General features: G+C 39.4%; 1 protein-coding gene across 20 annotated transcripts in view; it reads right to left on the bottom strand.

The window, feature by feature from the left end:
- BICD1 (BICD cargo adaptor 1) overlaps positions 1-19,094 on the bottom strand; it is a 130,366-nt gene that overhangs the window by 44,171 nt on the left and 67,101 nt on the right. For all 20 annotated transcript variants that reach the window (XR_013991328.1, XR_013991329.1, XM_081023978.1 and 17 more), the window contains exon 4: positions 2,470-2,622. Coding sequence is in view for 18 of the 20 variants with exons in the window: in XM_081023978.1 (XP_080880104.1) it covers positions 2,470-2,622 (153 nt within the window). In the remaining 2 variants the exon portion in view is untranslated. The remainder of the gene's footprint in view (positions 1-2,469; positions 2,623-19,094) is intronic.

Raw genomic sequence — 19,094 nt, 5'->3', positions numbered from 1 at the left:
ATCGCATTCCATAGATGTGGTCAACAATGCGTTAAGAACAGGTCAGGGTATGATGTTTCATGAACTCAATGTGAACTGAACAAGAACTTCCCATCAAGGTACCCAAAAAAAAGAGAGAGAAAAGAAAGACTGAACATACGTACTTAAAATTGTTGAATGGAGAAAGGACTCAGATTCTACTGACTATATAAACTGGTCAGTAGAGATGCCCTGAAACCATTGTAATTCTATCGTAAGTTTGTTATATGTTACATCTTTCTTAATGATGATTTTGTAGTGCAAACCAAACCAGGGGGAGGTTAACAGTTTTTCAGAATAAACATTATCAGGCATATTTCATGAAATTTACCTCTTAACTAAAATGTATTGATTTTGTACCATCAAATGTGACAAAGTATTTTTCTGTAATTTAATAGAAAATTCAATATGTTTCGGGTGCTTATACAGTGGTACCTTGGATTAAGAACTTAATTCATTCTGGAGGTCTGTTCTTAACCTGAAACTGTTCTTAACCTGAAGCACCACTTTAGCTAATGGGGCCTCCCACTGCCGCTGCGCCGCTGCTGCACGATTTCTGTTCTCATCCTGAAGCAAAATTCTTAACCCGAGGTAATATTTCTGGGTTAGTGGAGTCTGTAACCTGAAGTGTATGTAACCCGAGGTACCACTGTACATGTTGCTTAGCCCAAGACTTACAGACATATATGGAAAAATGTACTAACGCAATCTGTAAAGCATGAGACTCTTAATCTCAGATTCATGGGTTTGAGGCCAACGTTGGGCAAAAAGATTCCTGCATTGCTGGGGGTTGGACTAGATGACCGTCATAGTCCCTTCCATCTCTACAGTTCTATGATTCTATGGCTCTATAACCATTTTTTAAAAAAACTTTAAAGACACAAATGAAAAATATATGTTCACCACATAAAAACAAGAATTCAGGGAACACTGAGAGAGAAAATTGCTCAAAAACACATCAGGTAAGTTGTTTTTTTAAGGAAAATGGTGTAACAAAAGCAACTGAGCAAAAGGTTTTAATGAAAATACTAATTGAGACATACATATGACTTATTTTGTCAATCATCTTTTTGTGTATGTTAAGAATGGTTAAATTAAAAAATTGGTTAAATGAAATGTTATGAATAAAAGCAGACACAGTAAAATAAAATTGTGAGAAGGTAAAGGTTTGAAAGATTGCATAGAAATATATAAATGTTCCCTGGAAACTACATGTCCAAAATCCCTAGTCAAGCTGATCAATATTCATTTATAATGAGAGACAGTTGGCTCTTTGCAAGCAGCAGAAACGTAAATTAATTCCTTTGTTCAAGATACAGCATATATTTATATACTATTCAAGTAACACAATTACTATATAATGAGTAATCTCAGAAGTTAATCAGCTCTTTATCTATGGTATAATTAGCAGCGAATTTTTTTTGCTGAAAACGGGAGCAATTTTCTGCATAACAAAAAAACAAAAGTGATTAGAAATTGTCAATTTTTACAAAAAGAAAGAAAATGAAACACAGCCTCTGCTTACAATCTGCTATTTGTGTTTATAGGGTAGAATAATGTTGGATAGCAATTACTTCTAAATATAGTCTGAGTGCCAAAGAGCTATTTTAGGCAAGTGTAAGTGCTTGCGAGTCCCCAATGGGATTTTGACTTTATTGCTTTGAACATCAGACCCACAAGCATGCAATATCACAGATTGCTTCTGAGACTCCCTTCAGTTTTGGAAATGTTCTCTCACAATCAACTTCTTCCTTCTTTGGACCCTGCATAAGCTTCTGGCAGCCAACTCCCCACCCATCTTCAGAGCCTGACCCTAAGGCTTAATAATGCTTCACAAAGGGGGGTGGGGTGGGGTGGAGCTAGCAACTGCTAAATTGACATCCAAACATTTAGCCAAATGCACCACTATACACCCAGCTCACAACTCATGGCATTTTAAAATCTCTTAATGGAGCAGAGCTGTCACATGATAGACTGCAATCTAACCATGTGGAGTAATCAGATTACTCTTTTCTGTGGGTTCAGCATCCACCACTTACAGTACATTATATTCCATATTTTAAACCATTAACATGATTTTGTGGCACTGGTCAACTAAGTCACTGGTCTTCAGCTGGTGGGTCAGAACTTACCGCTGAGTTGCAGGCTGGCCAAATGTGGGTTGCAGCAGCACTATGACCATACAAATGTATGGTAATAAAATTAAGAAATAAGGCTGCTTCCAGCCCAACTATATAAATGCCCTTTTAAACCAAGAGATGCCAGGCACTGAACTTGGAACCCTCTACATGCTAAGCATGTTTTCTGGCAACCCTCCTTCAACAGTGTCTTCTGTTGCTTGCTCCCATTATCTGGTAATGAATGTATACTGTATTCAAAAAATGGTATGTAATTCAGATCTTGGTATTGTTCCTTTTGCAACCTGTTTCTGAAAATCCAGTTAGTGCTCACCTGGTTCTGTTTCAGTGTGGAAACCAACTTTTGCAATGTAATGTTTTCTTCTTCAAGTTCTGTATAGTCCTGAAGGAGTCTTGCCTCTCTGAACTTGTATTCTCTTATCTCATCTTTCATCCGAATTCTCTGCAGCTCTGCCATTTCATTGCTCTGAAAAGGAGAAATATATTGTCATTGTTTCATTTCCAGTGTTATAGGAATTTTAAGGTCTTATATATATAAAATAAATGTTTATAACTTTACAAGGCAAACACATACATAAATATATAAACCACATGTCTGCAAACAGTACAGGAAAACAGTCCTAAAGCCATTTTGACTCTTTCAGTCACCTCAAATATTTCTCTGCAAGGAAGGAAATGGAAAATCCTCCCCATTGTCTCTTTGTTCACAAATCCTGTCTTAAGGTTGTGTTTGTGTATGAATAGGGTGAGCCTGTGACCTGGATTCAGTAATTAAGTAGTTATCATCACAAAAAAGTGGCCAAATGGCCCAGGTAATGCAATCAGTGATCCATTATCAGGTATCTTGGCAGACAGGAGAAAAACAACACACTCAGATTTCTGCGGTAGACTGCCCCTTCCGTGATGTATGCATTATGTATTGGGGGTGGTCTTGAGATACAGGGGAGGCAATTTCAAATGTCTATATAAGAGTTTGCACACCAATGTTCAGGGTCCCTCCTGCCTCCTGCATGTGGCTGTGAGCACCCTGTTGCAACAGTTAATAAAGATCAGGCTTACTAGCTGCTTTGCTTCTCAATATTCTCTGGTTGGCCTGTTATTTTCTCCTACTGATAGAGAACCTACAAAAAGACTCTATATGGGCTCTTGGTTACCACATAAGGGAAAAGAAGCAGTTTTTTCTTACAACACCAGCAAAACCATAATGGTAAACTTAACATATACATAAAAATCTGTTCAACCAGACATGCCTGCCATTTATAATGCCACTCAAACTCCACAAATACGTAAACGTGGAAGGAAAAACAAGCAATATAGCCCTGATTAAACTTTTCTCTTGAGCTGAAAAAATCACCTCCTCCCCCTTCTCACAGTTTTTAGAATCTCATTACTTTCATCTACTGAATAAAGGATGGAATCAAATACAATTACTAAGTGTTCTTTCGCTCCTCTAAGGGTTTAAAGCAGAACAATGAGCAATGAAGTCTGTCCTGCAGAGATAACTACTAACAACCTTGACAAAGGAATGCAAGTTCCAGAGCCTAGCAATTTGTGTCCCAGTGTAAAAGTAAAAACCTCTTGCAAAATATCAAGCATAAACACTGGAAGAAAACTTACTTATTTTCTAATGATATATGTGGGCTTATTTCTCAACACAAAAATGTATTCTTGCTTCATGCAAACAGCCAACAACAGCAAGTAGGACACTGTCCAGGGAAGACTACAAGAAGACTCCAAAGACAGCATGGGCATAAACTTTTTTTCAAAGGCCAAAATATTGCTGCTCCAAAGTATCACCAATGCTGTCCAGAGTGATGTAAGCATGACAGGACATCGCACCCTTTTCTTTTGTTCACAACTGGATTTGGGAGTGTAGCACAGTGGGATCAAGCTCTCTTTGGCTTACTCTTCTTTGTGACATTGTAGCACCCTGCTTGTGGTTAACGCTTAGCTGGAATGAAATATTCAACGCAGCAATAGAGAAATTAAAATAATAATTTATTTGTCAGACAAATAAATGATAGGCACAGTGGTATATGGTTACCAACGCTCTGCCCACTCCAGCTCTGATGGCCAGCACTTATATTTCCTCAGCCCAGCCCCCTTGCTCCTCCTTTGGCTGCCTCTGTCCAATCAGCCTGGTTGAAATTCCTATTGGCTGTTTGCTAGAACCAATCATAAAAGAGACACCCATTTCCTATTACCTTTTATGGGAGACAAAGAGCTATATTTCCTTCTATCCATAAATGGCAGACAAGTAGCCATATATCTTACATTTGCCTCGACAAGGCACCTTAATTACCAGATCACCTTTTGCCCCTGTTGCCCCTGCATTCCAAAACAAATGGCTAAAACAAATGGCTCATGGTATTAAATTCTGTCTAAACAGAGATCTTGGGTTCACATTCTCACACACCATCAATGAAATAAGAATCTAACATAAGAATCTAACATTTCTTACTTTTTAAATCCTTTGCATAATTACATTAAGCCAACAAATCTCATACATAACAGATAGCTTTTTAGAAGAAAAGGCCTTTGCAAAGTAAAAAGGAACTCAGTAAAAACAGCTTCAGAAGAAGCCTCTTCAGTTTATACCCCCCTTTCCCAGCCAGTTGCTTTTCCCATTAGCTCTTCCCAAAATTTATTGCTCTTGAACTCTCTCAGTATACCTTAAACCTTAGGAAAATATGGCTAGAGTATGATGGGAGGCACATGGTACTATTTTCTGTTAAACAATAAATATTACTATTTACCAACTCTTAATTAGTGTTTTTGCAGCTTGGTTGTATTCTGTAATATGTAGGGTCAGTGTAACATTTGCTCCCAGCCTGTAATTCCCTTTTACAACTTTGAGAAACTTGTCTCCTGCTACTGCTATAAATCAGGGGGGCCCTTGTCCAGCAGAGCAGAAAGATAAACAACTGCCAAAGTACTTAGCCAGCTGCTTTCTGCCTGGCATGAAACATACAAACATTTGCCAATATATCTTTAAGCTAATTTTAAAATACAGGCCTTCATCAGATGCCTCAACATGAATTTAAATATCAGACTTCCTGACTCCTGGGCTGCAATAATTGATAGCAATTGGCATTACAGAGGTTGACCTTGTGAAAACCCTTCCATGAAAACTTAACTTGCCCTAAAGGAGCAGATTTCCTCCTGTCAGACAGAGATGTTATTGTGGTGTAAATTAAGCTAGGGATTTATGACATATCTAACCTGTTTACCCCAGGTTTCCGGATAAACAAGAAAGGTAACATCAAGCATACCTTGTAAAAAGAATGGTAATCTGATGGTCCATCCTGATTGAATGTTTAAGCTTTTAAAACAATAAATATATCTTTAAATCTTTTTAACTTTGTGAACCTTACACCCTTTTAGAAGACCCCAATATTTTTAGTCTTTAAAGGATGTGAATGAATAAGGGAAGTGGTTCTCAATTAGCTAAACATTGTGGACGCTATTTTTCAAATGCTAAACCATGGACCCCCTACTTTTGAAAATCTCTATAGTAGTTTTTGTTATGTGACTAGTGCCACAGAGCCTTGTGGTCTGCAGACCACCCATTGGGAACTACTGAATTAGAGCATTAGGATTAAGCATGTTCATGGTTTCATGCTGATAAATAATCCATATCACATTAATTGCTTCAAATCTGAATGTTTCCTCTACCCTGCAGTAATTATGTTGTTGTTTCAGACTGAATTATTATGGATGTGGATTTCTGGGCTCAAAGTAACTTAGATACATCATCAAGGCAATGCACAGATGACTCATACAAATAGCAACATGTTTAACGTGTCATGTGTGAAGTCCATACACATGGAGGCTCTTAGAGTGTAACAGAAAGGTCCCTGCCTTAGACAGCAGGCGGACACCAAAAGCTGCTGCCAGTTGCACAATTTCTAATCAGTTGAAACACCAGTGCTGGATCAGTTTGGTCTTAAACAGATTTAAATACTTGCTAAAATCTCACCCATCAGTCTGACATTCTAAAACTGTCATCTCTTATTCATATATTCATAATAATATGATTTATTAACCACCCTTCACCATAAGGTCTCAGGGCACATTACAGCAATTTAAAATATAATATTAAAACAATTTACATTTCCCCCTCTCTACTCCCTTCCCTTGCATGTCTCATCCCTGAGGACAGAGTCTATTCTCTTGTTTTGATTTATGCAATTATTATTATGAAAAGAAAAAAAAGATACAAAATAATAGTGAAATAAATAAATTAAGGTCTTATGTATATAATAAAGGTTCATAAATGTACCAAGCAAATGCGTACATAGATATATAAACCACATGTCTGAAGCTGCACAGGAGAACGGCCATGGAGCCATTTTGACTCCCAGGCTGACCAGGCGTTTTCTCTGCAAGGTCAAATGGAGGAGCCTCCCTTCCAAGACAACAATGCCCATTTACACCACAAAGAACTAATAACCCACCTACTTTCAGCAGCCAGAAACACCATAACCAGACACTGGAGAGACCTGTCAGGAGTAAGCATGGACCAATGGTACCAAATAGTATGGGAAACAGCCCTACTAGAAAAATTAACTAATAAACTGAAACTGACACGGGGACAAACAGAAGAAGACGCCTTCACCCCGGTATGGCTCCCCTTTATCACATAAACAGCCCAACAGGACAATGACAATAATCCACCAACAGCATACAAATCAATATGGCTAACCTGATCCAAAACACCCACCCACCTCACTCACACACGAAAACAAAGATCACCACAGCCAATCACAAGCCATCAATCACACCCTAGGCCAACCCCAACCTCTCTCACCACCAAAGGAACACAAGTGAACAACACAAGCAATGCTGACACCAAACTCTACATACATTAAACATAATAGAAACACCGCCACCCAACCCCACCCCCATCCATCTTCCCTCTCTCCACCCCCCCTTTCTTTTTTCCTTTTTTTCTTCTCCCCCTAATGCCTCAACAAATGAAACAGATTTGTAAAAATGTTACATGGGGGGGGGGGGAAATACGAGGCATTACACTTACTTCTGTAAAACAAGAAAATCCTTAATAAAATATTTTTTAAAAAAAATATGGAGGAGCCTCCCCATTGTGTTTTCCTTCACAAATCCTGTCTTAAGAGTATGTCTGTGTATGAATAAGGTGAGCCTGTGACTTGGCTCAGGAACTAATTACTTATCATTACAAAAGACTGGCCAGGCTCCCCAGGGTATCAATCCAGTAAACATTAACAGGTAACTTGCCAGACAGGAGGTAAACAGCCCACTCAGATTATGAGGTAAACAACCCACTCAGATTTCTGCTTTAGCCCACCCTTTCTGTGATGTAGGTATGATGTTTCTGGGGGTGGGCTTGGACTCCAAGGTGGGCAATTTAAAATGTCTATATAAGGGCAGACACACCTTGGTTCTGGGTCCTCCTCCTTCTCCTGTGTGTGAAGGGGGCACCCTATTGCAACAGTTCAATAAAGATCAGGCTTACAAGCCGCTTTGCTTCTCAATATTCTCTGGTTGGCCTGCAACCAACGGAGAACCTAAAAAGGACTCTATAAGGGCTCTTGTGTCCCCCATAAGGGAATAAGGGCAGATTTTCGTTTATTACAATAGTATTAAACACTTTACATGGATTTTTAATTTCACCCATGTCATGCTTTCAGGGTGCAGTTGGGAACAAGTAAAATTTCCCTTTATTTCTTAAAAAAAAATAAAAAAAAGATTAATCCAATTATTGGTCTGCATCTCTGCTGTTTTCACAGTTCTAAACCATGCAACATAAATCTGCTGTGACTGCTGCCAGAGGTTTGGTTCACTTTAAATATTAATATGACATAGAAACTCTGTGCAAAAACATTTCTACAAAAAATGTATAAATCTTGTCTGAGAAACTGGTCAGTGCTTGCTAGCTATATTCTGGCCACAGAGAATATCTGCACTGTGCTGGAAGAGATTCAACACCAGCTCTACAACATTCCAGTTGTCATCATTATCATAATTTTTAAAAATCAATTAGTTTGCATGTATCAGATAAGATGCTTCCTGTGTCTCAAGGCATGTGATGGGTTCAGTTTTATTGATGCACACAAGTATGCAGCCACCAGGCAAGATCAAGGCATATAAGGTTACGGCCAATTAAGTTCTACTCAGAATAGACCCAGTGTAACTACTAGACCTTTGTGAAAGAAAAGCCAAGCTTTCACATTAGGAATAGGGTAAAAGACTGTTCAAGACTCTGTTTATTAAGACAAGGCAATTGCATTGAAGAAGACCCCATTAACTTACTTACAGAGGTTAACAACTTTTATAGGGATGGCAGTGTTATCAATTAGCTATCAAAGGAAAACACAGGAAATCAACATTGCTGGTCAAAACCCTCAATCATTTTTCTATACTCCTTTCACCTTTTCAACTTCTCACCCCCTTCATGCTGACTCTGCTTTTTTACACTTCAAGGGAGATAAGGCCTTAAGATCCAAACAGGCTCAAACATTACAGACCCCAGATGCATACATTCTGCTCCCAACACCTCTATCAGTCAGTTCCCTATGGGAGATATGTTGCCTTTTCATTATCTCCCTTGTCTCCCGAAAGATTAAGGATACCTTTATTAATGCTTTTTATTAAGACACGCTTACTTCAATGTATTGCTTGGCAATTTTTATGTTTCTAAGCAATTATCTGATAGAACTAGAAATTGCTTCTCTTTGCCTTTCCATTGCTTCTTCATTGCTTCTTCATTTAAATGAAGCTTTTATTTGCTTTTTCATAAAGGTCTAAAAGAGCAGCGGCCTGCTAGGATATCATTGAGCATAGAATTTGATAGTTTATAGCTGATAAGGTAACCACAAGGGCTAGCCTAGACACAAGAGCAGCTCACACCTGTAAGCTAGTGTAGCACCCTGCTTGTGGTTAACGCTTAGCTGGAATGAAATATTCAACGCAGCAATAGAGAAATTAAAATAATAATTTATTTGTCAGACAAATAAATGAGAGACACAGTGGTATATGGGTACCAAAGCTCTGCCCACTCCAGCCCTGATGGCCAGCACTTATATTTCCTCAGCCCAGCCCCCTTGCTCCTCCTTTGGCTGCCTCTGTCCAATCAGCCTGGTTGAAATTCCTATTGGCTGTTTGCTAGAACCAATCATAAAAGATACACCCATTTCCTATTACCTTTTATGGGAGACAAAGAGCTATATTTCCTTCTATCCATAAATGGCAGACAAGTAGACATATATCTTATATTTGCCTCGACCAGGCACCTTAATTACCAGATAACCTTTGGCCCCTGCTGCCCCTTTATTCCAAAACAAATGACTAAAACAGATGGCTCATGGTATTAAATTTTGTCTAAACAGAGATCTTGGGTTCACATTCTCACACACCATCAATGAAATAAGAATCTAACATTTCTTACTTTCTAAATCCTTTGCATAATTACATTTAAGCCAATATATTTCATACATAACATAGATAGATTTTTAGAAGAAAAGGAACAGTTTCAAAGTAAACCTCTTCAATTTACAACTCCCTTTCCCCAGCCAGCTGCTTCTCCTATTAGCTCTTGCCCTTTAACCTTATGAAAATATGGCTCGAGTCTAATGGGAGGCACCTGGTATTATTTTCTGTTAAACAATAAATCTCACTATTTACCAACTCTTAATTAGTGTTTTTGCAGCTTGATTGTATTCTGTAATTTGTATGGTCGATGTAACCTTTGCTCCCAGCCTGTATTTCCCTTTTACAACTTTGAGAAACGTGTCTCCTGTTACTGCTATAAATCAGGGGGGCCCTTGAGCAGGAAGATAAACAACTGCCAGAGTACTCAGCCAGCTGCTTTATGCCTGGCATGAAACACAAACATTTGCAAATATATTTTTTAAGCTCATTTTAAAATACAGGCCTTGATCATAAAATACAGGCCTTGATCAGATGCCTCACTAGGACATTTGGTGGTTGAATTTGTGTTTGTCTTTTTAGCTTTATCAGGTAAGAAGCTAGCTTATGCTCGCATTAGGAACAAATAATGGTTAACACTTTGTAACTAGGACCACTGGCGGAGGAAGGGGTTTGGGGGTGCAGGCTGACCCAGGTGTCATCCCTGAGGGGGTGACATTGCCACACCGCCCCCCTGGGACACTCGTCGCGGGCAGCAGTGCCCCTGTGCTCGCCATGCCCCCCCTCCCGACTAGGAAAACCTGCAGTCAACACATATGTAATTAAAGGTAAAAAGGTAAAGGCAAAGGACGGTTAAGTCCAGTCAAAGGGTTGCGGTGCTCATCTCACTTTCAGGCCGAGGGAGCCGGCATTTATCCACAGACAGCTTTCCAGGGCATGTGGCCAGCATGACTAAACCGCTTCTGTTGCAACGGAACACCATGTCAGAAACCAGAGGGCACGGAAATGCCATTTACCTTCCCACCACAGCGGTACCTATTTATCTGCTTGCATTGGCATGTTTTCAAACTGCTAGGTTGGCAGGAGCTGGGACAGAGCAGCAGGAGCACACCCCATTATGGGGATTCAAACCGCCGACCTTCTGATCGGCAAGCCCAAGAGGCTCAGTCCCACCCCCGTCCCTTCGTATGTAATTAGGACAATCTCGCAATAAATATATACTGCTTATACATCAATTAATTTATATAAGGAGGCTTTTGACCATATTTGTACAATGATTAACATAGGAAGTGGGATGTTAATACTGTATGTTAATAAGGCAGAAGCAATATGCTGTAAACTCTGCACGCCTTTTCCTGTGGCTGTGTCGAGGAGGGACTTTCGTCCGGACAAGGGACTTTATAAACTGTGTTTTTCCTGATCCGGGAGTGCCTGCTCTTCGGTCACCCCACTTGCAAGTGTGCATAAATAACATTTTAATATTTCACCAATTTTGCCCAGATCATTTTATTTAAAGGATCCTGGGACTTTAAGTCTTAAGGAACCAGGGTTTTTTTTATCTCTCACAGTCCCTTAATTTCAATAAGTCTATTTCCAGTAGAACTTAGTTGACTACAACTCATAGGGTAACTGTATGTAATTTTCGTTTCTGGAACAATATATACATACACACGAACACACACAGTATTTTCCCCTTACAGGACTCAATACAGCTTATAGATAAAAACAAGAATCTCTAAAAACATGGAAAGAAGAATCATTAAAGAACAATTAAACATTAATAGAATTAAAACTATATACATTTATAAAATATGTTTAAAATAATTACAATAATACCAGCACAGCACCAACTCTTTCATTAAAAGCAGGCAATTCCCCAATGCCTGTTGGAACAAGGTCTTCACCTGCCAGCAGAGGGACAACAAGAAGGGAGCCAGTCTAATTCTTCAAGGAGGGAGGTACAGAGTCTGGAAGCGGCCACTGAGAAGGTCCCCACCAAGCTTGTCTGTGAAGGTGGTAGGACCGAGAGAAGGGCCTCCTCTGAAGATCTCAGAGTCTGGGCAGGTTTGTATGAGGTCTTTCAGATACCTTGGACCTGAGTCATGTAGGGCTTCATAGGTCATAACCAACATTGAATTGTGCCTGGAAACAGACCAGTAGCCAGTGGAGCCTACAACCAGCCCTGGTCAGCAAACTGGCTGCAACTCTCTGAGCCTGTTGACGTTTCTGAGCAGTTTTCAAAGGTGGCCCCCACTTAGAGCAGGTTACAGTAATGCAAATAGGATGCAACTAAGGTGTGTGTTGCTGTGGCCAAATCAGACATCTCAAGGAACGGGTACAGCTGGGACACTAGCAACAAACATAATGTGTACAGATTCTTTCAAGTTTTCTAAAGAACATGCTGACATATAATATCCTCATGTGAAAGCAACTTACGTTCCCCAAACACAAGCAACTGTGACAGCCTTGAGGAATTCGATTTTGCTATTTAGCCCTTTAAATGTTTAAATGTTTTGACCAGACTAGTGTCGAAAATGTCATATTCTTTAGCAGCACTAGTAGTAACAATATTGTATGTTGCGCTCCTATGCAGACTTACTTGGGAGTAAGTCCCACTGGATTCACTGAGCCTTCCTTCCAAAGAAACATACACAGAATCAGGCTATGAACGTCCAATCACAAGTGTCTTAAAAATGAAAACAGGGGAGCTGGCTTCTGGCTGCTAGGCAAGATATCATTAGGGAGCGTGGAGATGTACATGTTAGAATATCACTGCCAAGATGAAGGACAAAGACTGTCCTGCATATACCTGCATTTCAGGGATTGCTGCAGCTAACGAAGAAGCGCCACAAGAATCATAGAAGCAGGGATGGAGCGTTGTTGGCCATAGTACAGGAAGGGAAAATGGAAAGGACTACCATATTTTTTGCTCTATAAGACTCACTTTTTCCCTCCTAAAAAGTAAGGGGAAATGTGTGTGCATCTTATGGAGTGAATGCAGGCTGCGCAGCTATACCAGAAGCCAGAACAGCAAGAGGGATTGCTGCTTTCACTGCGCAGCAATCCCTCTTGCTGTTCTGGCTTCTGAGATTCAGAATATATTTTTTCTTGTTTTCCTCCTCCAAAAACTAGGTGCGGCTTGTGGTCTGGTGCCTCTTATAGTGCGAAAAATATGGTAGATTCAGTTGACCAGTTTTTTTTTTAATCCAAGAGGAACTGCATTTCCAGAGTGTTAGTGAGCTTAATTTCTCATATCCAACAGCCAGACATTTTTCAAAATACATTGGCAAAACATTTTTTAGATATTACAGTGGAGTTTGTCTGGGTCTGTCAACACCAACATAACCCATTAGGTGGAGCTAAAATTATACAAGTATTTATTTTGATGCCTTGAGTATTTTGCAATTCCAATCACCAGGAGAGAGAGTTGGAATGGTTATAATTAAACCAATTACATATTGACATTGAGAAAGACACTTCACAAGATAGGGGTGGGGTTTTTGAAAGGGTTGGAAGGTTTGTTTTGTTTCTGCTGGATTTTGCATTTAATCATAAAATGTGCACATCAATCTCCTGTGCTGAAGAAATGCTCAAATTAAATTGCTATTATCAAAATATTTACAGTGTGCATCAATGGTATGTAGCTATTCAGACTACTACAAATTAGCTTTCCTTATATTCCAAATACAAGTGCTTTGCATTTGTTGCCCCTTGCTTTTCATTTCTCAGACTGAATACTGGTTCAGCCATGCATGTTCATAACTGATTGGCTGTAGCATCAAATGATGGACTGCATATGTGAAGGAGAGCTGGACCATAACAAAGGCTGATCGCTGAAGAATTGATGCTTTTGAATTATGGTGCTGGAGGAGACTCTTGAGAGTCCCATGGACTGCAAGAAGATCAAACCTATCTATCCTTAAGGAAATCAGCCCTGAGTGCTCACTGGAAGGACAGATCCTAAAACTGAGGCTCCAATACTTTGGCCACCTCATGAGAAGAGAAGACTCCCTGGAAAAGATCCTGATTTTGGGAAAGATTAAGGGCACAAGGGGACGACAGAGGACAAGATGGTTGGACATTGTTCTCGAAGCTACCAGCATGAGTTTGACCAAACTGCAGGAGGCAATGGAAGACAGGAGTGCCTGGCATGCTCTGGTCCATGGGGTCACGAAGAGTCGGACACAACTAAACACCAACAACAATAAAAGAGGGAGCACCCCTTTGTTCAGGGCTTCTTCCTGCTTCTTCTACGGGGTGGATGGAAGACCTCTTGCAACAGTCTTTGAACAAAGATCAGGCCTACAGGCTGCTGTTTTGCTCCTATACTCCTGGCTGGTGTCTTTGTTTGGCAATCCAAGTGAGCCCAAGGATTTTCCTATAACAAGACCAACATATGGTCAATTAGCCAAGCCATGAGTGACACTCGCTGTAAAGAATTCTCCTGAACCTGTTTCATGAAACAAAGAGGCTGAAACAGCTTTCAAGGCTCTTAAAATTGCTCTTTCCACAGCCTCTAATAATAATTAGAGAACCCCTTTTGGAGTTTTAGTGGAAACAGGAATTAAATTATTTGGGTCAGAAGATTGGGAAGTTCCACAGAGGAACTTACGATCTTCAAACAAAAACATCTTGGAGGTCCCAGTCCAGAGAGAGGTTAGGCTGGCCTCAACCGGAGCCAGGGCTTTTTCGGCTGTGGCTCCGATCTGGTGGAATGCTCTGCCACAAGAGATTAGAGCCCTGCAGGACTTGACATCTTTCCGCAGGGCCTGCAAAACAGAGCTGTTCCGCCAAGCCTTTGGCCAGGGCACATCCCAACTCCCTCCTTTGGCAATCTTCACAGAACTCTAGCCCAATGGTTGCCATCAATTTGATTTGAAGTAATTTTTTAATGAAATGATTTTAGAATGTTGTATTATTTTATTGCTGTTAGCTGCCCTGAGCCCGGCTTCGGCTGGGGAGGGCGGGATATAAATAAAAAATTCTTCTTCTTCTTCTTCTTCTTCTTCTTCTTCTTATTATTATTATTATTTTGCCTAACAGAAAGTAGATGATATCCAACATTAGTCAGAATACACCCATTTAAATCAATTATTTCAAAGTCTATTCTAGCTAATATTGCATGCCATCCATCTATATAATAAGTTGGTGCACCATACTAAAATATGATAAACAATAATTTAACAATGTCAATGTCAACATTGTCACCTTGGTTTTTCTATAAAAAACAACAACCCAGCAAATAGAGAAGCTGCGAAAGGCAGCTATATATATCTGAAGCATTTGTCACCCAAAACCTCATTGAATCCTGAAGCTTAACAGTGGATTTGACCATTACAATGAAAGAGTGAGACCACTGTCTGACCTCCGAGTGACCCTGTGTCCTCTTCCTGGATGCTGACTGGATTTGGCTGTTGAGAATGGCTAAAAGTAAACAGCTTGCCTGGCACAGAATCATACATTTAAAAAGTCATTAAAGTGGAGTGCATGGGTTTCTCACTATCCACCTTCCTGCCATTTTCATCACTGCCATTTTTCACTTAGGGGTACTGAGGGAAATCAGAGAACAAACTATTAGATTGGATGATGACAGCCAAGAACCTATTTGCAGAATCATGAAAGTGCCAAATTGATAAAGAGTTTTACGGTTTCAGTCAAAGAGAAAATTAAGGCATAAAGCATAATCTTCATGGAGAATGGAATCCAAGCACACACTGTAATGCATAGCATTGTCTCTTTTGCCTTTATCATTAGGACATCATTTTCTCTTTGGTATAATGTCATAACTGTCCCAGAAAAACAGGCAAAGTCTTTATTTTTATTTCTGTTTCATGAAAAACTATGTGAGTTGTATAGTAGTAACAAAGCGGTGTTTGTTCAGTGGGAACCAACACAAAGGATGTTTTTCATGGGTGCCATTCACAGAAATGGTTTAAGAAGAAGGTCTCATTTTAGGGGACACTATAAGAAAAGGAAACTATGTAGTCATTTTGCTGCTGTAAGAGCTGTAAAGTGCTGAAGTAAAACACTGATTTTCACCATACTCTATTCTTGTTGTGCATAGTTTTGCAGAGGTTGCAGCAATGAATGCTTCACTTGCTTTGATGGTAATTGGTAAAAAGCTGTTTTCACTCTAATGTACCAAATAAGATAAAGTAAGAAATTGCATTATGATAAAGAAAATTGCATTATGATAAAGAAAGAATGAAAGCTTGTTCTCACAGTGTTTGTTAGTCACACAGGAAAACACTTTGTCTGAGTAAGCTCACCTCGTAGTGAGTCAGTTCTGTGTTCTTGCAGTCATGCACAGCATGTGGATTTTGTCTCATCAATACAAATGTAACTTTTTCAGCAGATGCATAAAGCCAGCTCACAACATGGGCAAAGCTTTTCCGCCGCTGCTGTACACTGAAGTTGCTATGGGAGGGGGTTGGTGCAGGGGGTGCTCTGTGTCAAATGCATAACAAACAAAAGAGGGATAAAACCCCCACCAAAACACAGGAACAGTGGGGACTTTAGAAGCCATCCAGATTTGTGAAGCATGGTAGACAATGCGTTAAAACTTATCTGATCTGGGCAGATAACTGTACAACAGCTGCTGGGCTTGCAAAAAATAAAAAAAGAGCAGCCACTGGAGATTCTGGTGTGCCTGCAGGTTAGAAGACAGAATTAATGAACAGAAAATCTTCCATGATAGGAATGTTAATTAGTTCAACTTGAGGCATCTGATCAAGATCTGTATTATGAGGCATCTGATCAATATCTGTATTTTAAAATGAGCTTATATATATATATATATATATATATATATATATTTGCAGATGCTTGTGTGTTTTTATGCCAGGCAAAAGACCAGCTGGCTAAAAGACTTTGGCAGATGTTTATCCTCCTGGACAAAGGCCCCCCTTTTTTATTTATAGGAGGAGCCAAAATTCTCAAAGTTGCTAGGTTACTGACCCTCCAGAATACAATCAAGCTGCAAAAGCACTAATTAAGAGTTGGTAAATAGTAGGATTCATTGTTTAACAAAATATAATACCATGTGTCTCCCATTAGAGACTTGAGCCACATTTTCCTAAGGTTAAAGGGTAAAGAGCTAATAGAAACAGCAGCTGGCTAGGGAAAGAGGGGTTGTAAACCGAAAGTGTTTTTATTAAGTTCCTTTTTACTTTGAAAAGGCCTTTCCTTTTCTTCTAAAAATCTATATATGTTATGTATGAAATATATTGGCTTAGATGTAATTATGCAAAGGATTTAGAAAGTAAGAAATGTTAGATTCTTATTTCATTGATGGTGTGTGAGAAGGTGAACCCAAGATCTCTGATCTCTGTTTAAGACAGAATGAGCATCTGTTTTAACCATCTGTTTTGGAGGGCAATAGGGCAAGAAGGGCAAAAGGTGATCTGGTAATTAAGGTGCCTTGTTGAGGCAAATGTAAGATATATGGCTACTTGTTTGCCATTTATAGACAGAAGGAAATATAGCTCTTTGTCTCCCATAAAAGGTAATAGGAAATGGGTGTATCTTTTATGATTGGTTCTAGCAAACAGCCAATAGGAATTTCAACCAGGCTGATTGGACAGAGGCAGCCAAAGGAGGAGCAAGGGGGCTGGGCTGAGGAAATATAAGTGCTGGCCATCAGGGCTGGAGTGGGCAGAGCTTTGGTAACCATAGACCACTGTGTCTCTCATTTATTTGTCTGACAAATAAATTATTATTTTAATTTCTCTATTGCTGCGTTGAATATTTCATTCCAGCTAAGCGTTAACCACAAGCAGGGTGCTACAAACTAACACTACATACCTGGTTTTCAAGATGTAAGATTGAAGGGGAAGGAGGTCAGAGGATCTGTCTTCTACACAGTATGTGTTTTGCCCTTCTACAAGACCTTATTCAGCAACAATTATGGGATAGTTGAGCAACTGGGCTTACTGTAGCTCCAAACAGGAAGTGGAAGAATGGGTATTTCACATTTCACAAGTAGAATGGATATCTCTTTGCATAGTTCAAAATCTACTTTGCTCTTTCACAGCTGATTTTGGCCATCTGCACTGATCTGTTGTATGGGCACAATGGGCCACCAATAATCTTCTGCTTTTAGAATGGAATCTGTGCCCATTTCCCAGAAATAAGACCAATTTAGCCATTTAACAACTTTACTGAAACTTCAAAGCATGCAAGTAACAAATCAAAGATAAACTAAAGAAAGATAATTGATTACATAAACAATAGTTTAAAAATCATAGTTATAAAGTTATTTTTCTCTACTACTGTTCAAGAAAAAGATATAATGATATTACAAGGAGGGAAATGAACATAACCCTCCAAAGGCTACCAGTCATCCAAACTTAAGTTAATAATTCTGTGGTTAAAATATTCCTACCAATGTTATAGCAATTAAAATAAAGGTTACATCAAAATAAGCTAGCAACTGAATTAGAAGATTAACATACTTTCCTCTTAATTTGGTGTAAATTATTCATAGTTACCAGGGCACAGCTTTTAGTCTTACTCTGGGGAAGTCAAGACCACTCAAGTGCAACTTTGAGGCAAAGAAAGAGTTATCCTACTTCCCCCAGTAGTGTAGCGTGATTCCAAACTACTCTCTCCTTTAGTTACCATTTTTTGTTTTTTGTTTTTTAAAAAAGCGAGTGATTCCATTCATAGATCTCCTATCCCACATCTAGTTTGGCTCCCAAATGTTAGCCAACATTTCACTCCTTCATTTGGAACATTTTATTAAAACAGTACTGTAACATAATTATTATTCTGGTCTGGTAAAAAAAAAACTAGCACTCCCCCCCATCACATTAGATGTAAAAGCATTGGGTAATGAAGGGACAGGTTACCCAAACCTAAAGTGCAGCTAACCGAGCAGGGGCCCAAACTTCCCAAATTCTTTCTTCAAGGATTTATGGCAGATCTTATAGACTGTAAATATCCTGACCCCGCTGATGCAAAGACCTTGCAAGATAGGCTACCAGCCCACGTGCCCAGAGATGGCACCAGGAGTACTCCTATAGTGGCGTGACCTTTCTACCCCAAGATAAGAGTGCAGAAACAGGAATATCTGTTCGTGCTCAAGGATGTAAGCTTACGTATACAAACTTACGACGCTGGATTCGTAACCTGTCCCTTCAGTAGTTTGCCTCAAATTGTAATTATTCCCAAAACATGGACACAATGACATCTGGATGTTTGCAAATCAACATTTCAGATTAACAACAGGCAACTGTTCATCTTCCATCCTTTTCATATTTCAATGAATGCATTACCTCCTCAAGCTCTAAATCTTAACAAAACAGCAACATCTAAATTGCTCATTAAAATGTTCCTCGCTTCTATCACAAGCCAGAAATGGGGGACCAACTAATCAAGAAATAAAGGATTCAAAAGAACCTCTAGGGATCAAACAGTCCAATTAGCTTCTCTGAGACAAGTTATATTTCTGAGGTCTGCAATCCAACAGGATATTTGCTTTACACCAAAACAAGGGAGTGAAGAAAAAGGAACAAGAGTCTTAGCACTATA

The sequence above is a fragment of the Podarcis pityusensis genome (assembly GCF_964106645.2).
Source record: "Podarcis pityusensis genome assembly, chromosome: 10".
In the NCBI taxonomy this organism is placed as follows: domain Eukaryota; kingdom Metazoa; phylum Chordata; class Lepidosauria; order Squamata; family Lacertidae; genus Podarcis; species Podarcis pityusensis.
Note: the sequence above shows the minus strand (reverse complement) of the source record. Positions and strands in the feature narration are given on the sequence as shown.